We start from the raw sequence: 23,288 nt of genomic DNA, 5'->3' as shown, positions 1-23,288 counted from the left end.
AAGGCACACATTAACCAGCCAATGAGGCAGTAAAATATTTACATTTGGTGGGAGTGGAAAGACATTTTCCTTGGGAGATGGCTGGCATCCTTTTCAGTACATTAGCTGAGCCCATCTTGCTTTTCCAGGGCATTTCCCTGGCTCCGTCACTCGTGCGTTTTCCCCGCTCCAGCCCCCACTACCTCCTGGTCCAAGGACTTTGTTGCAATTCTGGTCTGGATTTTTAGAAGAGACACCACTGCTATAAATTCCTTTGTTTTGTTTTTTAAAATGTATTTTTATTAAAGATTCCTTTGTGACCCACTGAGCATTTTAACAAGTCCATCTGCACCGGAAAAGGTCTGAGAGTGTATGGGGGGGGAGTGCTCTCCTCCTGGCCCTGGGACAGGATACTGGGGTTCGTTGATTAAAGCGCAACACATCTCCTCCCCCATGGCACTGCTATCTGTGACTCCCTCTCCCCATTATTCCTTCTAGAACTTTAAGTCACCCAAAAATGAAGCTGGCTAGCACCTGAATGGCTAGACCAACACACACCTGCAGGCTCCCCCTCCCTCCTCGGTTGCCCTTCTGTGGGATGGAGGTGAGAGCTGTCCATAAGCATCCATGGAGGAGAAATCCAAAATTCTTGCTCAGCTATGGGCACTAAGTATCCTCACAAAACAACAAATCTAGCATCAAAAACAGGTTTTCTAACACAGGTCCTTAGACTCTGCCTGTGTGTAGGTGTTAATATTTCACATAAAATATCAGGATGGACCTGGACAAGGCAGCTCACCTGTTTCTCCTCTGGCTTTGTACTGTGAGTCAGGAATGCATCTCCAGTGCTTGGCTGGTGCATTGAGCTAGTGGCAGTGGCTAGAAGGCGGATAGAAGGCAGTTCCTTTTTTGCATTGGGATATTATATCTAGATAGATAGGTTGTTGTTGTAATTATTTGAATGTTTTAAACAGATATATCTAGTTTTAATTCTATTAATGTTTGATTGTTCTTTAATGGTTTTAAAAAATGTTTTTAATGATTCTTGCTGTTTTCTGTAAGCTGCCTTGAGTCCCATCAAGGGGAAAAATGAGGGCAAATAAATATAATATACCCTACCATTTTCCTGACAGGGATTCAAGGCAGCTTACAGATAAAATAAGAACAACTAAAAACACCGGGGGAAATCATTAAAAAAACAATTAAACATTAATAGATAGATATATAATCTGCTTAAAAGATACAGGTAATCACAGCAAAAACAGCACTGCAGCGGCCCTTTCCTGAAAAGCAGTTGATTCCCCAAAACCTGTTGGAACAAGAAGGTCTTCCCCTGCCAGCAGAAGGACAGCAAAGAGGGAAGGAAGGAGCAGCTCACTAAGAAGGTCCTCCCCTGTGAGCATCCCTGAGAGAGTGGCAGAGCTAAAAGAAGGGCCTTCCCCCCCCCCCAAAAAAAAACAACACACCAAATCTCAATGCCTAGGCAGGTTTGTGTGAGGGAATACGGTCTTTCAGATAGCCTTGGCCTAAGCTGGATGGATAGATAGATAGATAGATAGATAGATTAGATGATAGATAGATGATAGATAGATGATAGATAGATGATAGATAGATGATAGATAGATAGATAGATAGATAGATAGATAGATAGATGATAGAGATGATAGATAGATAGATAGATAGATAGATAGATAGATAGATGATAGATAGATAGATAGATAGATAGATAGATAGATAGATAGATATAGATGATAGATAGATAGATAGATAGATAGATAGATAGATAGATAGATAGATAGATAGATAGATAGATAGAGATAGATGATAGATAGATTAGATAGATAGATGATAGATGATAGATAGATAGATAGATAGATAGATAGATAGATAGATAGATATAGATAGATAGATATAGATAGATAGATAGATAGATGATAGATAGATGATAGATAGATAGATAGATAGATAGAAGATGATGATGATAGATAGATAGATAGATAGATAGATAGATATAGATAGATAGAGATAGATGATAGATAGATTAGATAGATAGATGATAGATGATAGATAGATAGATAGATAGATAGATAGATAGATAGATAGATAGATGATAGAGATAGATAGATGATAGATAGATAGATAGATAGATAGATAGATAGATAGATAGATAGATAGACAGATAGATAGAGATAGATGATAGATAGATGATAGATAGATGATAGATAGATAGATAGATAGATAGATAGAGATAGATAGACAGACAGACAGACAGACAGACAGATAGATAGATAGGTATAGATGATAGATAGATAGATAGATAGATAGATAGATAGATAGATAGATGATAGATAGATAGATGATAGATAGATAGATAGATAGATAGATAGATAGATAGATAGATAGAGATAGATGATAGATAGATAGATGATAGAGATGATAGATAGATAGATAGATAGATAGATAGATATAGATGATAGATAGATAGATAGATAGATAGATAGATAGATAGATAGAGATAGATGATAGATAGATTAGATAGATAGATGATAGATGATAGATAGATAGATAGATAGATAGATAGATAGATAGATAGATAGATGATAGATAGATATAGATAGATGATAGATAGATAGAGATGATAGATGATGATAGAGACAGATCTGTGGAAAGGCCTTCCCCACATGCAAAGTCTTTTTCATCTTATTTGCCTTTGTCACAAAGGGCAGGGCCATGGATGTTCACCCATGGAGTTCATTTGTTTATCCAGGTGGAGAAAACAAGAATGGGAGACCTCATGGGCAGAGCTTGGTGGCTGAACACCTGTCTGCCTGCAGACAGGGCAGTGGCGTAGCGTGGGGGGTGCAGGGGGTGCCGGCCGCACCGGGCGCAACATCTGGGGGTTAGGGTTAGGGATAGGGTTAGGGGGCGCAAATCCAGGGTTAGGGGGCGCAAATTACTTGCCTTGCCCCGGGTGCTGACAACCCATGCTACGCCACTGAGACAGGGCAGTGCCCAGCAGCATATCCTAGAGGGGTTGGAGAGCTGCTGCCAGTCCGTGCAGAATAGACTGAGCTACAGGAACCTACATTGTCATTGGGGATCCCGCAGAAAGAAGATGGGAACACTGAGAACAGGGGTACAGACTCTGTCCAGAGCTGCTTGGTGGATGAGACCTATTGGGTTGAGTCCTGCAAAATTCTTGGAGGCTGCTGTGCAGTTGCAGAGTTCTTGGACTGGCTTCTGCATCCATTGCAAAGGAATAGTTCAGAAGCTTTAAGTTAGAAACAAAAGGAAAGAGGAGTCAAGTACACTCTGCCTGCTTCATGCACACTTTGGTGGGAAAAGGAGAGGGCTAAAAAAGCCAATGCAATTCTGGGCTGCATCAATAGGAGTATAGCTTCTAGATCAAGGGAAGTAATAGTGCGACTGTATTCTGCTCTGGTCAGACCTCACCTGGAGTACTGTGTCCAGTTCTGGGCACCACAGTTCAAGAAGGACATGGACAAACTGGAACGTGTCCAGAGGAGGGCAACCAAAATGGTCAAAGGCCTGGAAACGATGCCTTATGAGGAACGGCTAAGGGAGCTGGGCATGTTTAGCCTGGAGAAGAGGAGGTTAAGGGGTGATATGATAGCCATGTTCAAAGATATAAAAGGATGTCACATAGAGGAGGGAGAAAGGTTGTTTTCTGCTGCTCCAGAGAAGCGGACACGGAGCAATGGTTCCAAACTACAAGAAAGAAGATTCCACCTAAACATTAGGAAGAACTTCCTGACAGTAAGAGCTGTTTGACAGTGGAATTTGCTGCCAAGGAGTGTGGTGGAGTCTCCTTCTTTGGAGGTCTTTAAGCAGAGGCTTGACAACCATATGTCAGGAGTGCTCTGATGGTGATTCCTGCTTGGCAGGGGGTTGGACTCGATGGCCCTTGTGGTCTCTTCCAACTCTAGGATTCTATGATTCTATGATTCTATGATTCTATGAAACATGTGTTCAAGGCTATGGATTTCTTCAGGAAAGGAAAAACAAAATGGCATCACTACTTCAAACAAGAGAAAAAACAAAGCAAGATGTTCTTAAAAAGAAAAGTGTAACTCACACAATGCCAGAGAGAAGATAATAAAGAGTGGGGAGGGAAAACCATAGTGAAATCTGATGGAAAGTGGTCACAAGCTGGGCTCAGAGGTGAGCAAGCATCCTCAGTGAGTGGGGTGGGAGTCTAGTGACCCAGTTCTAACCTAGCCTAGATCATGTTGGAGAAAACATGGGGAACTCGCAGGGACATGCACAGCACAAAATGGAAATTGCAGAATGCACAAAAAATATACATTTCCTGCAAAAGTGGCACAAACCTTAAAGTGCTGTCAAGGCACAGCCTGGTGTGCAAGGCGGGCCTCAGAAGCTCCAGTTGGAGGTATGGAGCATGCAAGGCATCTCTTGGGCAAACTGGGCAAATGAGAGAGAACTAGATTTATCAGTGCATGTTGCATCATTCCCTGAACCGCAACCTGGTCATATGAATTCACTCTGAGATCCTGCTCCCGCCTGAGGCCACAATGCTCCTCAAGAGAGAAATTCCTCCATCTTCTCACTTTGAAGGCAAGCCTGTGGGCCAATCAAGTGAAGCTAAGATACAGGCCAATGGCAAGAGACTCATTCTGGCAGCAAAAACCATCAGGCGTATTGTTGCACTTTAAAGATTAGCACATTTATTATGGCATCAGCTTCCCTGGACTACAGTCTACTTCATCAGATGCAGATTTATTATCAGGTCCCCAAACTTGGCATACTCCCCCACCAGGTGTTAAGGTATTCTTTGATGCTTTTGCTGCAGTAGACTAACACAGATGTAAGTTCTCTGAAAAACTTTAGCAGGCTTCTTTGATGACGTTGGGGCTCTTTATTGGCTTGATGGAAAACTTAACTGTGCCCCCATTTCTATCTGGCTCATGACTCTTCCTAAGCTAGACCCCTTCCTGGCCTTGCTCTATGTACTCTCCTGAGAGTTGCTGCTTGGCTAGAATAGGAACACAGGAAGCTGTCTGTCTCAAGTCAGACCATAGGCCTCTTTTGCTCCGTCTGTCTACTCTGACTGGCATAATCTTTCCAGGGTTTCCAACAGGAGCTTTCCCCAGCCCTACCTGGAGATACCAGGGATTAAACCTGAGACCTTCAGCATGCAAGGCAGACTGCCACTAGGACACATGCATAAATGGGTCCTGGAACTCGGATTGTGCTTCTTGCTGGATGGAGGCTAGAAAGGGATGCCACCGTGTGTGTAGAAATGAGCGTACTTCTTTCCTCCACCCACTTTTGCCTCTGGCCCCTCCCACTGCCAGCATGTGGCCCTTAAAAAGTCACCTAGAAGGGAAGGTGGCCCTCAGGTTGGAAAAGGTTCCCCGTCACTAGCTTAAGAGATGCAATGTGCCTCTGCTACAGTGACATTAATGTTTTCTGCTCTTAAAACAAAATAAAATACTGTTACCTGTATTATTTTACTTGTTTACAGGATATGAATGAGCAACATAAGAAGTACTGGAGTGAAAGGAGAGGTTTTATTTCATTTTATTTTACAGTGTGTTAACAAAAAAGAGATGTTGATATGGCAGCAGTGACCCTGGCAGGATGTCTGCATCCCTCCTTGGCAAATCCCAAGCGCTTTCCTCAGCAAGACAATTTGGCCTACAAAAAATGGGATAACAAAGCCCATCTTTTGCTGCATCCCAGCTATCGATTGCCTCTCTCTCTCTGTTGCTCTGTCCTCCCAGTTGAGTCAGCAGGGATTTTAGCGAAGGACACGCAGAGCCCCTGCAGCTCAGAGAAGAGCTGCTGCTTGATGAAGGCATGACGTGTCTCCAAAAGCAGGCAGAGGCTGGTGTGTGTATAAGAACTGGGATGCCTGGGCTCTGCACACAACTGGCCAGCTGCTGAGGCCTCACTGGAAATTTATTTGCAGCATTTACTTATTTCATAAAATTTATTTTTTTTAAAGCCCCAAGGAGGTTGACACAGAGAATGAAATAATAATAATAATAATAATAATAATAATAATAATAATAATAATAATAATGCTTTTTCACCAGATTAGGGCTCAGTGTGGCTTACAGATAAAATAAAAACAGCTAAACATAGAGGGGGGGAAACAAGCAATTAAGCACAAATTACACACACACACATATGGATAGTTACAACAAAAACAGCATGGCAGCAGGAGCCTCACTAAATGCAATCAGTTATCCAAGGTCTCTTGAAAGAGGAAGATATTGATGTCACCTGCCAGTGGAAGCACAGCAAGAAGGGGGCCAGTAGCTTCTCTTGGGAGGGAGTTCCCAAGTTGCCTGGGAGCAGCCACCAAGAAGGCCTTCTCCCGCTTCCCCACCAAATGTGCCCAAGAGCACCCTAGACCAAGAGAAGGGCCTTCCCCAAGATCTCAGAACCTGAGCAGGTTCACAAACCTTCAGAGAGCGTGTGCCTATGCAAGGCAATGAAAACAATGAAATGATCAGTAACTCTTTAAAACATTCAAAGGGTAAAATCAACAATAGGCTAAAAACACCAGCCTTCTCCATGTCTGTATAGGGGCTTGTCTAAACAAAAGTGTTTTTAGCAGTTGCCAAAGTGTACAGTGAAGGTACCTGCCTGGTGTCAAAATGCAGGGAGTTCCAAAGAGCTGGTGCTGCCACACTAAAATATTGATTTCTTCCAAATGCAGAATAAGTATTATGTGGCACCTGTAACAGGGCCAGTTTCTCAGCTCAAAGCAGTCAAATAGGCATATATCAGATAAAGCGATATCACAGGAAATTACCAGAGAGGTGATTCGATCTTTGCAACCTGGGACTTTCCCCCACCACCAGCAATTAGATGCCAGGGATTTCAGTTTGGGTGTAGCCAGGTGTCCAGCAGGTCATGGGGCCTGCCCTGATCTTATGTTTTTAAAAAACCAACATCTTGGGATGCAAAGAGTGATGCTGTTGAATCCCCAGTCACAGCCCCATTAACTTTGCCCAGCGGCACCTACACATACAAATCAGCACATGCAAATTAGATACAAATATGCACCATGGGCCTGCTCCCTAAGTCCTTCATATACCTAGCAATGCACCTGATTTTGAGCATGTAGACATGCGGCCTTACTTCTTCCTCCGCCTTTGCAGAGTGCAAGAGCCACACACTTTTGCTGAAACCCAAGAACAGGGAATCCCTCCCTGCCTGGGAAACAGCTCAGCTGTCTCTTCTCTTGACTCATCTTTTATATTGATATCCTGGGTGATACTGCTTTGTGATGACTGTTGCTGAGGTAACCAAAGTCAGCATAATTGCTGCTGCTTCTTTTTAATCCAGTAGGTTTATTAGACAGCAGTGCCAACATAGCTACCATTATCATACGTGTCAGATCACATTGTTGAGGGATTTGCTTTCACACCTATTATCATAGTGTAGGATCCAACACAGCCCAGAAACAGACAGGGCAGGATCTGTGCCAGTCTTCCCCAACCTGGTACCCTCCAGATCTCTTGGACACAGCTTCTATCAGCCCCAACCAGCTGAGTCCAGTGCTGGCTGGACTGATCATAGAATCATAGAGTTGGAAGAGACCACAAGGGCCATCGAGTCCAACCCCCTGCCAAGCAGGAAACATAGTCCCATTTTGGAGCACCATGTTGGAGAAAGCAGATTGCATAGGAACATAAGCAGAGCCTGGCTGCTGGATCAGGCCAATGGTGCCCCACCTAGTCCAGCCTCCTCTTCTCACAGTGGCCAACCAGGTGCCCCTAGGAAGCCCACAAGCAGGATCCAAGCACAAGAGCAGCCTCCTCCCCTCCTGTGACTTCCAGCAACTGGGATTCAGAAGCATCCCTGCCTGGGGAGGCAGGTGCAGAGCCATCCTGGTTTGGAGCCACCAATAGTCCTCTCCTCCTCCATGAATTTGCCTACCTAGATAACATCAATCAACAGTTGGGGTAATACATGGGTTGTAAAAGACCTGCAGCATTTATCCTGGACTCTCAGGAACCCCCCCCCCCTGTGTGTGTGGAGTGTCATTAGGATACTTCGCAAAAGGGGCTTCTGGTCGGTAGAGCATTAGACTCATCTCAGGGTCCTGGGTTCGCCCCCCACCGTTCGAGGCCTTTGAAGGGTTCAACCTGATTGCAGAGTAAGCGCTCTCTTAGTCACAGGGGACTAAGTTTGGGTGGCTAGGTGGGGTCAGAGGATTGCTCTTCGGGTCCCCGCGCAGAGGACATTCGGGAGTTTTAGCAGCGCCTTGATGTTGACTGAATGCTCTGGACAGGGATATGGCGGCGGGGAAGCGAGTGGGTTGGGTGGGACCGAGGCTGGATTTCCCTGAGTGGCGGGTGGCCGGAGAGGGTCTCCGCTGAAGGTCCTTGGAGCTCACGCGTCCTTTCTTGAGATGTACGGAGCTTGACATGGTCTGGCGATCAATAGGACGGAGGGATTTGTGGACATGGTGTGCGGGTCTTACGAGGTTTCAGAGACGCTTCGGACTGACAAAAGAAAACTTCGTGGAGAACTTAAGTCTCCTGCCATGATTCACGAGGGAAAGGCACTCTGCACGTGCTCAGAGGCGCTCCTCGGCTTCTGCTTCCCCTGCTCCTCAACTGTGCGCCCTGGCACTGGGAGAAAGAGGGTCGTGGGTTGGAATTACATCCTGGAGCCTCTCACCGAGCGGCGGGTGAGGTATTTTCCTGTTGGGGTGGCAAAAGGCGGGGCAGATCGACAGCCCTGATAATCCCCTCCCTCCCTCTTTCCCTCCCTCCCTTCTTCCTTCTCTCCCTCCTTCCCCCCTCCCCTCGCAGCTCCAGCGCCGATTTGCAAAGGAGGGACTTCGTCGCTGCCGCCGCCACTACCGAGCCAGGCTGGGAAGAGAGGGAGCGGTCCGCTGGGCTGGGCAGCAGCTCGAACCGGACCGGGACCGGGACCCAGCACCATGCCGGCCCCCCGAGGGCTCGCCCTGCTCCTCCTCCTCTTCCTCCTGCTGGGCACCCACGCGGCCAGGCGCCCCCAAGGTAGGACCTGCGAACCAGGAAGGAGGGCGGCTTGGAAGGGAGGGGGTCCCGTTTCTCTGCTCGGTCTTTGTCCCCGAGGAAGGGGGACGTGCCGTTGCCATTGGGGAGCAGCGCTATGCTGGGAGGGGTGTTCAGGAGTCACTCGCCGCTTACCTGTCCGCTGGAGCTTCGCCTCCCTCCCCCCCCCCCGCCTTGCAAGCTGGCGCTCAAACTTCCAAGACGGTGCAATGGGGATGGGTGGGGGTGTTATTGAGCCCCACCCCTATCTGCCTTTTGAACTGGGACAAGCGAAGGATAAACTGGGGGAAGAGGCGGAGTGCTCCCGCTGCGCCCGCGTTTGCGTCTGTGTGTGCGGACGTGTGTCCGCTGCCCACGGCGGGACAGAGGCCGGACAGAAGCCTGAGCAGCTTCTGGGAACAACGTTGCTGGGGGTCCCGTCAGGAGGAGGGGGAGGGGAGGCGTGCAGTGGGCGCAGCAACCCCCCTCCCTCCATCACTTCTGCACTTGGCTCTTAAAAGTGGGGTTGCCTCTGGTCTGAAGTCCCTTCCTACCTTATACCTCAGAAGCAGCTGGAGACGGGGCTGGTTTGAACATCGGAACCTGACTTTTACCCAGACAGACCGTGGGTCCATCTAGTTCAGTACTGCCTACACTGACTGGCAGCGGCTCTCCAGGATTTCAGGCAGGAGCCTTTCCCAACTGAGCCCGTAGGTGCTGGGGATTGAAACGCAGACCTGCTTGCAAGGCGGACTATCTACCGCTGAGCAGAAGCAGCGCTGGGGACGGGTCCAAGTCTCGCCCCCGCTTTCCGCTCCATCCAACGCAGGTTGACTTTGATTTCAATGAGGCTGCCTGCCTCCCGCGGAAGTGTGGGCAGAGAGGCGGCGGAGTGGAGTCCGCCGAGTCGCCGATTGCCTCCTTGCTGCCCCTCCAAGCCCTGGGCTCTCGCTCTCTCCTCTGCCGCCCGCGGGACTCCAGGCCACATGAGGCTTGGAGGGCCGCGCTCGCCGCCGCACGAGAAACGCACGAAGCCGCCCTCAGCCAGGAAACTTCCTTAGATGTTGCCTCCAAGCTCAAGGCTCCGGCCAGGCGCTTCTTCTGCTCTCCCGCCTCCATCACTGACACGCTGGAGATCAATGGCTCGCGCGATGCCCTCTCGGAACAACCCGCTCGGGGCTTCCATGAGACGCGGGGCGCCGCCAGGAAGGAGAACAGATCAGCGGCGACTAAGCAGGCAAGCGCCTGGCGGCTTCCTTTCCTTCCTTCCTTCCTTCTCTCCATCCCAGGCTCGCTCCCTCCCGGCGCCCCCGCGCTTGGTCCGCTGCCCATCCTCGTCGGTCGGTCCCATCTCATGCCACGCAAGGCTGGCGAGGACGGGGGCGCCTCGCTCCTGGGCCTGCTCTTCACTTGGGTACACTCGGAATTCCCGGCAGCCCCTTTTTTGCTTTTTCGCTTTTTTAATCAGACTAGTTTCTGGGTCTTTGTGGGTGTTTTCCAAAAAAGGAGAGCGGCCTGCCTTTTGAGAGAGGTTCTCTGGGGGCTGTCCCAGTTGGGCTGCTGGAGGGGAGGCTCCTCAAGCCGGAGCATCTTCCTTGCAGGCAGGAGGTCCTCGGTCCAATCCCTGGCAGTATCTACAGGTAAGGCTGGGAGAGAGCGAGCCCAGCCTGAAAAGCGGGAGAGGCCCTGCCAGTCAGTATAGACAATACAGAGCGAGAAAGACCAGTGGTCTAGGGCAGGGTAGGCAACCTAAGGTCCGGGGGCTGGATGCGGCCCAATCGCCTTCTCAATGTGGCCAGCAGACGGTCCAAGAATCAGTGTGTTTTTACATGAGTAGAATGTGTCCTTTTGTTTAAAATGCATCTCTGGGTTATTTGTGGGGCCTGCCTGGTGTTTCTACACGAGTAGAATGTGTGCTTTAATTTAAAATGCATCTCTGGGTTATTTGTGGGGCATAGGAATGCGCTCATTTTTTTTCTAAAATATAGTCCGACCCCCACATTGTCTGAGGGACAGTGAACCGGCCCACAGCTGAAAAAGGTTGCTGACCCCTGGTCTAGGGTCACAAGGCAGGGCTTATGTTAAGGGTATTGTTTTTCTTCCTTCCTACATGTGCCCCCTTTGGGGAGAGAGGAGTTCAGGACTGTGTGTATGTTTAGAAACTGACCTTCCTATGCACACTTACTTGGAAGTAAGCCTTCACAGAAATAAATAGGATTTTCTTCTGAGTAGACATAGGGTCATGCCATCAGTATTCCAGAGTGCCACTCCTTTCCTTTAGAAAGGTTTAACTGAGCCCAATTTCAGAATTAAATAAGTAAAACCGTCTTCTGTCCTGCCAAGCTCTCTGAAGTGTGTCAACCACAATGATTTCCACTCTCTCCATCATTTTCTGGCCAAATAGAGAAAGACAGAGGAAGCAGATATTCCTAACAAGATGAAAAGCAAAGGTGGCCCATGAAGGGGGTGAGGGAATCCAAAATCCATAATAGGGCAATGACCTTTGTTACAGTAATCACCAAACTTTCTAGTCCTCCATAACTCTTCTTCAGGCTAGACTCTAGTCCCTAGGTGGTAAACAAGGGGGGGGGGGGGTGGCTGATGGAGAAACCATGGAGCTAATCTTAAGAGAGGGGTGTTGGAGAGGGGTGTTGGAGCTCCTCACTAAACCAAGGGGCCCAGTTTCGACGGGGTCGCAGAGGGCGCTTAGGCGCGATCTCATCGATGGCTGCCAAGAGCCGGTTATTCCAGTCCTCAACAAGGTCATCTAATGAGTCGCCAGGAGGAGCAGGGTTCCGCAAGGCTTGTCGGAATCTATCAGGATCCATCAGTTTTCGCGGACGAGCCCAAATAGGTTCGCAACCCGAGCCGGGGAGGAGCGGGAAGTCAATCTTGGCTTTCAGAGCGTAGTGATCAGACCATGGCACTTCCACAGCGGTATCACATCTATGCCAGCCCCAAAGATCAGATCCAGCGTGTGGCCTGCTTGATGAGTGGGGCCCAAAACAACCTGGGAGAGCCCTAGTGTTGCCATGGAAGTCACTAGGTCCAGAGCCTGTGAGGAGGGAGCGGCATCGGCATGGACGTTGAAGTCTCCCAAAACCAGTAGGTTTGGGAACTCCAAGGCCCAGCCCGCCACCACCTCCAGCAGGTCTGACAGGGTGGCTGCAGGTGTGCTGGGTGGTCAGTACACCAGCCAGACAGCTAAGCTCTCCTTTGTGCCCCACACGAGACCAACACATTCAATGCCGGAGATCGCCGGTGATGGCAGAGCTCTGAAAGAGCAATCCTCCCGGAATAACAACGCTACTCCTCCCCCCCAACCCACAGTCCGCGATTGATGGAGGACAGAGAAACCTGGGGGTGTTATATCATGTAGGGAGACTACTTTGCCTTCCCATACCAGAACCATAGTTTCTGCAGACAACATGCAAATCTCTTGGTAGGGGAGCGTATCCCAAATCGGTTGAAAGCAGGCTCCTCTGATATCTTGTTCTAGAGGCCTGGGTGGGTCAGTGTTAGGAGTGGGAGGGATCCCTGCTGCTCCTGCTCCTGCCCTCTTGGATGGATTAGCTTTTTCTGGGAGGAGGGGGGTCGGGTCATTGACATCCTCCTTAAGGGGGGGTGAGGTTCCCCCAACATTGTTACTCACTGTTTGTTCTATTTGCTCCATTTTCTCGGTTTCCTCAACCCGCTCTGTTTCTGAGCCAGGGCAGATGGCGTTGGCTCTCTGCCGATTCTTTGTTTTAGAGGAATTGTGAGTCTCAATAATGGTCTTCTGGCTCTTTGCACCTCGTTTTCTCCTTCCAGCAGGCATTCTCAATAAGGAATAATAATTAATAATAATAATCCTTCTGCATCCCCCCCCAAATTGGTGTATTCCACAGCTCAACCTGTGACGATGGTGTATCAGTGAAGGAATTAGCCCTCTTGGTTAGCTTGCCTCTGGGCACTGAATCCTTTGTTTGTCTGGGTGGTTTGTAGAAAGTTCTTGCTATGAGCATGGGTGGGACAGTTTAGATTTCAGCATCATCTCACCTGCCCACTACAGGTTGCGATGAGATCATCATAAGCCTCTTCTTTCTCCCTGAGATTTCCAGCAATGCCTTTAAATCAGAAGCAGTGATTTCCTTTTGTTTATGGCCTGTTTGTACGGGTCAGTTCACCTTGCTTTCCAGAAAGTGTTCAGAAAGTGGTGTTGGGGGATGAGTGTTCAGACCCCTGGGCTCTCACTTGTAGGGTGCCTCAGGGTTCTGTCCTCCCCATCCCATGCATTTTAACATATATATGAACCCACTGGGAGAGATCACTTGATGTTCATCAATATACAGATGATAACCAGCTCTACCTCTCTTTTAAATCAGAACCAGTGAAGGCGGTGAATGTCCTGTGTGAGTGTCTGGAGGTGGTTAGAGGATGGATGGTGGCTAACAGATTGAGGTTGAATCCTGACAAGACAGAAGTACTGTTTTGGGGGGCAGGAGGCGGGTAGGTGTGGAGGACTCCATGGTCCTTAATGGGGTAACTGCACCCCTGAAGACCAGGTGCGCAGCCTGGAAGTCATTTTGGACTCACAGCTGTCCATAGAGGCACAGGTCAATTCTGTGTCCGGGGCAGCTGTCTACCAGCTCCATCTGGTACACAGGCTGAGACCCTACCTGCCCACAGACTGTCTCACCAGAGTGGTGCATGCTCTGGTTATCTCTCACTTGGACTCCTGCAATGCACTCTACATGGGGCTACCTTTGAAGGTGACCCGGAAACTACAACTAATCCAGAATGCAGCAGCTAGACTGGTGACTGGGAGTGGCTGCCGAGACCACATAACACCGGTCTTGAAAGACCTACATTGGCTCCCAGTACGTTTCCAAGCACAATTCAAAGTGTTGGTGCTGACCTTTAAAGCCCTAAACGGCCTCAGTCCAGTATACCTGGAGTGTCTCCACCCACATTGTTCTGCCCAGACACTGAGGTCCAGCTCCGAGGGCCTTCTGGCGGTTCCCTCCCTGCGAGAAGCGAAGTTACAGGGAACCAGGCAGAGGGCCAGGAAGTGTTCTACAGTGGCGCCTGCCGTGTAGAACACCCTCCCATCAGATGTCAAAGAAATAAACAACTACCCGACTTTTAGAAGACATCTGTTTAGGAAAGTTTTTAATGTTTGAGGTTTTATTCTGTTTTTAATGTTCTGTTGAAAGCCGCCCAGCATGGGTGGGGAAACCCAGCTAGATAAGTGGGGTATAAATAAATTATTATTATTATTATTATTATTACTACTACTATTATTATTTCAAATCTGCTAGAAATGATTTCCAAAGCAAAATTTGATAAATTAAAAAGCACAGAATTTAACTTAAAAAATTAGAACATAATAAAAAAAGATTAAGAACAAGAACAAGTATTTTTTTTTTATCAAAGGAGACTAGGATTAATTGCAGAATAGAAAAAGTTTTGACAGCCTGTCTAAAGCTGTGCTGACTTTACTGTGGGGTAGCTGGTCCTAAGAAGCAGGTTACACCTAAAGGCAGACCTTTTGTGAAATAAAGCAGAAGAGCCATAGAACCTCACCTGCTCACAGGTGTGAAGCTGGGAAAGATGTGGCAGACACAGGTGCCAGGGGTACAATGGAGGCAGCTTTGTTTAATCAGCATGAAATTCCAAAAACCTACAGTAATTACATTATCACAATAAAATAAAAGTTTAATGTAGATAAGGCATTAAAATAAAGTGTCCAGTGCTCAGTCATCCCCAGGAACTTTACCTCTTCCATCAATATGCAAAAAACAGTAAAAGCTTGTTCTGGGGGCGGGGGGGGGGGGAGTAATTGGTTTTCTCAAAACCAGTCAGAATCTGCCAGGGTTGTCAATCTTTCCAGAACCTACCAGTTTTACCCCTGCCCCCTTTCTGAGTGCCAGAAATAAATCTGTCTGCCCAAATAAATAAGGAGGACTAGAGCTGTGATTCCTGCATTGCAGAGGATTGGTCTAGATGTCCCTCAGGGTCCCTTCCAGCTCTATGATAATATGACTTTTCTGAAAGAAATGCAAATTGAAAATGTTGGGCAGGAACTTGGATAGTCCTGAGAGGGTGGTCCCCAGGTGGGCTTGGCAGTTGCTGTGGCCTGGCCAATGGGGGAGTGGGTCTCCATGGTGCCTGGGGTGGGCATGGGCTGGCCGGGGGAGGAGCAAGACGCTCTTGCCACCAACGCAAAGCCAGGCCCAATCTGCTTTGTGAGGCTGGGGTCAAAGGGTGTGTGGCTGTTGCATCCTCCTCATGCTGCCCTGCCAGCGCCCCCCTAAATGTGCCATGGGTCATCACTCTGGCAGCCCTACTCCCATGCTACCCCTCCCCCACACTCTCCAAATAAATAAGCAGCATTCATTCAAACTTACAATGGCTGCTTCTCCTAGCATATTTCTATCTACAGCCATGCAATCCAATTCCCCCAACAATCCCACCATTCTCTCACATTCTTAGTGTGACGAAGAAACAGGAAAAGTATTATGCCAACCCTCACACATATTTTTAAATCATTTTCATTTATCTTTTGTGAGTACAGTATTGGCTAATGTATGGTAACTGAAGCAGACAGATCTCCAAGTTATACTTTTCCTTGTCTCACCACACAACACCCTCCTAAGTGACGAGCATTTTGCTACGAATGAATACAGTATTCTTTAAAAGTAAGAGCATGGCTCTCGTCTTTTGAAAACACCCTCGAAGGCAGAGGTGAGGTTTAGGTTCAGCTGGTCCGTCTGAAAGACCTTTCTTTCACTGCTTGCTCATCTACAGGAGCTGGACTCTGGAGTGTCATTTGACCCACTGAAACCCAGCGCTCTGCCTCCAAGAGAGATCTGACATGGAGCTTTGAAGCATCTGAAGCAATTAACACAAAAAAGAGGTCTCTGCGTGGCCAAGAGGGGATTGGCAGTGCCCCTGACATGCAGTCAGTGAGGCGAGGGATAAGTTTTGCTCTCCAATACATCTGGCTGGCCTCCTCCCCATTATGGGGCAGCCTATGCAAGAGCAAATGCCACGGAGTCTATTAAAGCAAGTGCTCAAGACAGAGGCCCACAGAGAATCTCGCTCTGCAGTTAATAAGCAGGAAGATGAGAGGAGAAATAGAAAACGCGCTCAGAATTGAATCCGGATGGTTTTTGCCTTGTGGATTAATGAACCTTGTTTCCAAGGGCTCCTAGTGCTGCCTGGGAAGGGGAGGGGTATGTGGGGTGCCCTGGAAGCTGCATTGGTTCTCATGTTCGATTGGGGTTAAGCTGCTGTTAAAGAAAGGAAGAAAGGGCCAATAAAGCAAGATGAGCGCCGCAACCCCAGAGTCGTCCGCGATTGGACCTAACGGTCAGGGGTCCCTTTACCTTTAAGATGAAGATTTTGCATGTCCCAAGAGTGACTCTTCTGAAAGTCTTGGCCCCATGGAGGTCTTGGCCCCAGAGATTATGAAGCACTAGCTTCTTGCTGTTGCAAGTGCTGCATCTCAGCATTTCTCTATGTCTCTGAGAGTTTTATCACCGCCTCCTATCCACAGCTGCCAGGGAAAATCAAGAGCGGCTGAGCCCTGTTGCAAAAAAAAAAGCTCTTGAAAGTCCAAGATCTTGGCATTTCAGATAGACTGCTCCTGTTCCAAAGCTGCTGTGCAAAAAACAAAAAGACAAAAACAGAAAAGTTCCCTCTTGCAGCCCCATGCAATGCCATGTGCTTCTGATTTTCCTCCTCCTCCTCCTCCTCCACCACCACCACCACCAGGATTTAATAGCTGGATGAGGTGTAATTGTTAGGCTGCAAGCATGGGACCAAAGAGAGGAGCCTTGCCTCTCTGCCAGGCTGGTTGCTTTCAAAGCCTCAGAGCATGGTGACACCCTGAAACAGTGCTGAAAAAAATAAAATTATGTTAAATTATGTAATGTTTCTTTAATTGTCCAAACATTATATGATTCTGTATTTCTCACACCACCCTAGTTGCCCTCTAGATAGTTTGAAATACAAACTCCATCAGCTCCAGGTAACAGAATCATGCTATCTGGGGATGATGGGATTTGTAGTCCAAAACTCCTAGTTGGTAAATGCTGGCTTAGATCTGGGAAGTTGCTTTTAAACAGACTAATACAGAACTTGCCCTTCCTTGTCCTTCCATGCCTCTTTCTTCCCATCAGGCACACCAGCCCCGCTGGCTTGGCCTTTGGAACTTCCAGAGGAGGAACATGGGAAGTTGCCTTATGCAGAGTCAGGCCAGTGGGCCATCTAGCTCAGGGTTATTTGCACTGCCTGGTCGCGGCTCTCCAGGGTTTCAGAGAGGGGACCTTCAGCATGCAAAGCAGATTCTATACCACTGAGATGCAGCCCTTCCCTTCAAAACAAAGTCAGATTCCACTCCTTGTTTCTGAAGGAAGGGCTGATAGAAATCGGAACTTAAGAGGCTACCTCATTTGCCCATCTAGCTCAGTATTGTCTCTACACTGAGTGGCAGCGGCTTTCCAGGGTTTCATGTAGAGTCTCTTTCAGAGCTATGTGGAGATGGCAGGCATTGAACCTGGCACATTCTACATTCAGAGCAGAAGCCCTACTACTCAGATGTGCCCCTTCCCTGCTGGCTCTTGCATTGCTCCGTCCTCCCACCCCACCCTTCTGCAGCACAAAAGTTCTCTCCCATCCTCAGACCCTGTGAAATAGTTTCCATTGCCGTCCTCCTACCTTCCACTCACCCATGCAGCTCCTCCTGCCTCTGTCCCAGGGAAGGTCTCCCATAGCCAAAATACTCGATTCACTTTTCTTACAGCAGTGGCACCAACTTTCGACATCCTATGCTCCATTCCCGCCCCCGCCAATCTCTCAAAGTAATTAGAATGCTTGTGGCATCTCTGTGAGATCACAGAAGCCCCCTCAATAGGGGAGGAGGCAGCAGGTGATTGCAAACAGAAAAGGTTTGTTACCTAGCTTAAACCCATGTCTCTCTGGCCCTAGTCCAACACTCTAACCACTAGGCAATGCAAGCAGAGAATCCCTTAACTAGCAAGCAGTCCCAGACAACTCTCTCTTGTCCCCATTTTACTCTGGGTAGGTCTCCAGGACCTTTGAAGGTGAAGATGGCTTCTTGCCACCAGCTGCCTTGGCTTTCTGCCAGAGCTGCTCTCTTGCCTAATCAGGTCTACAGGAAGGCGGCTGAACAAATTGCAAATCCAGACAGGCTAAATTAGATCTAATGGATGAAATAAGCCTCTTAACAAGGAGACATTCCATTTTTAAAACCACCACCACCAAGCCTCATGGTAAGGCAAGCATAGAACCTTGAGGCTTTGGCCAAAGAGCATTGGGTGCCCATGGGCAGAGAGATGCTTTTTCTGTGCTGCTGAGTCCCCCCACCCCACCCCCAATTCTAAGAGGGCCTGGCAAAGAAGAGAGATGTGCCTGCGTAGGGTCCAAGATTCAATTCCCAGCTAAAAGGTCTTCTATAACAAGGAAACTTGCTGGATCAGATCAATGGCCCATCTGGTCCAGCACCCTGTTTTCACACTGTTCACCCCAGATGCCCCCATGGGAAATCCACAAGCAGGATCCAACCCCAAAAGCACTTCCCTCCTGGTTTCCCCGCAACTGGTACTTATAAGCATTACTGCTTCTGATCATAGCCATTTATAGCCTTGTCTAAGTTGATGGAAGAGGAAGTTGCTTTAAGCTGCATTAAATCCTTGGGCCATCTAACTCAGTCTAGTCTACTCTGACTGGCAGCAGCTCAGCAGGTGTCCTCTTGCTGAAAAGGCAGATCTTTCCAGAAAGCCACAGTCTTCCCTGCAGTGAGTCATTGCCAGGTCAGGCAGGTAGACTGCTTCTAGTCAGAATGCACCACATGCCCATCTTCCCAACCTGTTAGGTGTTAGTTAGCATTTAAAACCAACACCTTAATGAAGCAGAGTTGCATGAGCAGAGCAACAGAGGCCTTCAGCTCTTTAGGGATTTGTGGAAATGATGGAGCCCATGAATGATCATGGAGCACGGCTGCACCATGTTGGAAATGTGTTGGTTCATGCATGGCTTTTAATTATTTTAAATATTGTGAATGGCCCAAACATTAATAAACTACATCACATTATTTTTAATATTTGTATTCCTTTTTTTTTTAAGGGAAGAGGGTTGTTTTGCATCCTGCCTTGGGATGCTTTAGTATAAAGAGCATTCTAGAAATAAACATAATATAAAAGAAAGTCATTCTTCACACAGATCATGGTCAAACTATGGAACCTGCTCCCTCAGGAGGCAGTAATGGCCTCCAACTTGGGTGGCTTTCAAAGAGGACTGAATAAATTTATGAAGGAACAGGCAATCAACGGCTACTCATCATGCTGGTTCTGCTCTGCCTATATGACTGGAGGCAGTAAATGCTTCTGAATCCCAGTTGCTGGAAACCACAGGAGGGTGAGTGCTGCTCTTGTGCTCAGGTCATGCTTGTGAGTTTCCCCTTGGGAGAACAGGAGGTTGGACAAGATGGGTCACAGGCTTAGTTCAGCAAGTTCTTCTTATGTTCTGATAGGGTTGCCATATTTTGAAGAGCAAAAAAGAGGACACATTTGCCAACTTCTACTTTTAAGGCAGGTGGTGCTGTGGTGTAAACCACTGAGCCTTGGGCTTGCTGATCAGAAGATCAACGGTTCAAATCCCCGCGATGGGGTGAGCGCCCATTGTTCGGTCCTAGCACATCAAAGTGCAAGTAGATAAATACCGTATTTTTCGCCCTATAGGACGCACCGGCCCATAGGACGCACCTAGATTTGGGGGGGGGGAATAAAGGGGGGAAATTATATCCCCCCTCAGGCGCAGGGCTGGGGCAGGGGAAGCCCGAGCTTCCGTCGACCCCAGCCCCCAGAACAGGCAACTCTGGGAGCTTGCAGGGCTGGGGTCGGGGGAAGCCCAAGCTTCCCCCTCCCCCAGCCCCCAGAATGGGTCCCAGAGCGATGCTGAAGCTGCACGCAGCTTCGGCATCGCTCTGGCAGCTTGCAGAGCTGGGGGAGGGGGAAGCCTGCCGCCAGCCTCCAAACCACATCGGGAGACAGCGGGATGGCGCGCTCCGCCTCCCCACTGTCCCCCGAGCTTGCGGGGCTGGCGGCAGGGAGAAGCACACTTCTCCCCGCCGCCAGCCTGCAAACCAGGTCGGGGGACAGCGGGATGGCGGCGTTCCGCCTCCCCGCTGTCCCCCGAGCTTGTGGGGCTGGTGGTGGGGCACTCCTGAAGCCTGGAGAGCGAGAGGGGTCGGTGTGCCTCTCACTCTCCAGGCTTCAGCAAAAGCCTGCATTCGCCCCATAAGACGCACACACATTTCCCCTTCATTTTTGGAGGGGAAAAAGTGCGTCCTATAGGGCAAAAAATACGGTAGTTACCGCTCCGACGGGAAGGTAAACGGCGTTTCCATGCACTGCTCTGGTTTCGCCAGAAGAGACTTAGTCATGCTGACCACATGACCCGGAAAAACTGTCTGTGGAGAAACTCCGGCTCCCTCGGCAAGTAAAGCGAGATGAGCGCCCCAACCCCAGAGTGGTTCGTGACTGGACTTAACTGTCAGGGGTCTTTTACCTTTACCTTTTTTACTTTTCACTATGGTTCGCTATGATGATTCTATCCATGAAAAGAGGGAATATGACTACCCTACAACAACATGGGGAAAACCTTGTCCAGCCTCAGCATGGAAATTGTCCTGGAAGACATAGCTGTTCTCAGCAGATGGAGTGATTTGTCTGGCTAATTCCAGGAACCAACAACTCTTTCGCATGCTAACTGATTGTGTGACCTCAAGTCTTTTCCTTCAAGCATTTGATGAAGCCTGAGCAAAAGAACTGCTCTCTGCTGCTGCTGCTGGGTTGCAATGTTATTATATTTATTAGTTTATTCTTTTGTTTTATTTGAATGCAGGTTTTATTTGAATGCATATATTAATTTTAAAAAAAATCAGTTCAGCTGGGTATTGTCCTGCAAACCTTATAAATGGAATTAAATGACATATGTAGTTTATTATTTAGTTATTAAATGTATATTCTTCTCTTCCTCCTTAAGAAGCTGAGGGCAGCAAACACATTGGCAGATGAAGAGATGCTCTCAGAGGCCCTTGTTGCCATTTGATCTTGATGATAGATGAACGTAGACAAGGCCGTCTTGTGGTATTAGAGCTCATGGATACAGATTTTTTTTGGGGGAGGGGAGCATTCATGTGACACCTGTGGCATTTAAAAAATATTTTTATAACCCGTATTTGCCTTTTAAATCTAGAGTTACCCTTTCTATGGAAAATCCAATAATAATAAAAACACCTCTTGCCAATAGCAAATTTACAATATCTCAGATGACCCACTTGCAAATTAAGGTCCTGTCCAGAAGCATCTTGTATCCTAGAGCTGGTGGCCTCTAGGGTGGTACTAGACTCCAGATCCCATCATCTCTGGCAACTGCTCACCCTGGCACAGGGGGTGGGAGCTGGACAACAGCTGGAGGGTCTTTCTCACCCATGCCCAAAAGCTTTTCTCTAATCATTTTAATGCTATTTAGGTTTTTAATGGTCTGAAAGCTGCCCAGAGAACTCAATTGCATCACTCGTATACAAATGTGATAATAACCCTCTCTCTTATGGAGATCTGAATTAAGTGATTAGCTATGGTTCCTGCATCACGTGGGTTTGGACTAGATGTCCCTTGGGTCCCTTCCAGCTCTACAAGTCAATTATTCTAAGTGGCCCCTTAGTTTGGGGATCTGGCACTAATTTGCTTCAGGATGCCTTTGTGTCTTTGCTGCTCCTTCCCTCTTTGGTGGTTTCCAGTCCCACAAAGCTCACAGTATGGGGAATAAAGTGGGCATTTTTGGCTCTTTCAGTTCCTTGAGGAAGAGCTTTTGCACCCCACCATCACCAGCCTTCCCTTTCTTTTGGCTTTCCTTCCTTCACTGCAGATTTGCCTGTGTTTGTAGAACAAGCAGCAAAGAACAGAATCCCCAAACCAAGCTGGAAATGCTCTGCCTCCTTCCATTTATGGAAGCCCCAGGAACATCTAACCTTGAGTCATCCCTCTTGCTGAATTAGAGAGCAGACAGTGTTGCCTTTCAGCGAAGAACAAACCCGGGAGCTCTATGTACAAATTCAAAAAGGAAGACTGACATGGAATGAGGATTTGGTGTTCCTCTCAAAGTGTCCCCTAGGCCTAGATGCGGGAAACTCTGCCAAATGCAAACCTGCACATGCATTCCCCTGCCAGATTCGTTCAGATCTGTCCATCCAATTTCCTTTCTTCTCATCCTCCTCCCAGGCTATTTATCACCCACTTTTTAAATGGCTGGAGGACTGAAAGCCCAGTACGTACTAATCAGTACGTTCTAGATTGTGGGAAGAGGGTTTTGATTAAATGCAGTAGGAGTATGAATCGCTCAAGCACAATTTATTCTTTTACAGACCTGTCAAAATGCAAATCAGCAGTTTGGAAGGGTTCGCTCCTGGGCACCCCCACTCCCCACTAACACTTTGCAATGCCAAATCAATGGCAGCAAAATCTGATGTGGCAGCAGCTTTGGGTGGCATGGGAAAGTAGTTAACTGAAGGACTTTGGTCACCTGGCGTCCCCCTGCTAGTGTGATGTAGCACAACTTCCCTCCACCTGATGACCTTCAGGTGCTTCAGACTACAACTCCCATCAGCCCTGATGGCATAGAACCATGCTGGCTGGAACATAGGGGAGTTGTCCAAAAGGGAACCAGCATGGGGAGTGAGGGTTAGAGCAGGATCTGGGAGAGGTCAGGATTTAAATCCCCACTTAGCCATGAAACTCCCTAGGTGACCTGAGGCCAGTCATTGCCTTCTTTGAGCCCTTTGGGGAAAAGAGCAGGCTGCAGATGCAATAAATCACTCAACAGAAACTGCTGGAATGGAGTAATGGTTCATCTAGTCCAATATCCTGTTTTCACCATGGGTTGTGGGGAAGCAGGAAGCAGGAGCCAGGCACAAGAGCCCTCAGCCGCCCTGTGGCTCCCAGCAACTGGGATTCAGAAGCATTGCTGCCTCAGACCAAGTTGGGAGACCAGAGCCATTGTGGCTCATAGCCATTAAGAGACTGATCCTCCCTAAGTTTGCCCAATCCCCTTTTATTTTTATTTATTTTTTTGAATAATATTTATTAAAGTTTTGAAAGTTACAGAAAGGAAAAAGAAAAAGAGTTAAACACAATAAAACCATACAATACAATACAAAAACAAAAATATTACATATACATGACAAAAATAAAACAAAAACAATTAAAAAAAGAAAAAAGA

At 48.0% G+C, this 23,288-nt stretch overlaps 1 protein-coding gene across 1 annotated transcript in view; it reads left to right on the top strand.

Annotated features, from left to right (window-relative positions):
* Nucleotides 1-8,428: 8,428 nt before the first annotated feature.
* SEZ6L (seizure related 6 homolog like) overlaps nt 8,429-23,288 on the top strand; it is a 193,078-nt gene continuing 178,218 nt past the window's right edge. Inside the window, 3 exon segments of the mRNA XM_081842598.1 lie at nt 8,429-8,596; nt 8,599-8,671; nt 8,796-9,005. Of these exon segments, the coding sequence (XP_081698724.1) occupies nt 8,444-8,596; nt 8,599-8,671; nt 8,796-9,005 (436 nt within the window). The 5' untranslated portion in view covers nt 8,429-8,443.

The sequence above is a fragment of the Podarcis erhardii genome (genome assembly GCF_964252035.2).
Source record: "Podarcis erhardii genome assembly, chromosome: 15".
NCBI classification, from domain to species: Eukaryota; Metazoa; Chordata; class Lepidosauria; order Squamata; family Lacertidae; genus Podarcis; species Podarcis erhardii.
Note: the sequence above shows the minus strand (reverse complement) of the source record. Positions and strands in the feature narration are given on the sequence as shown.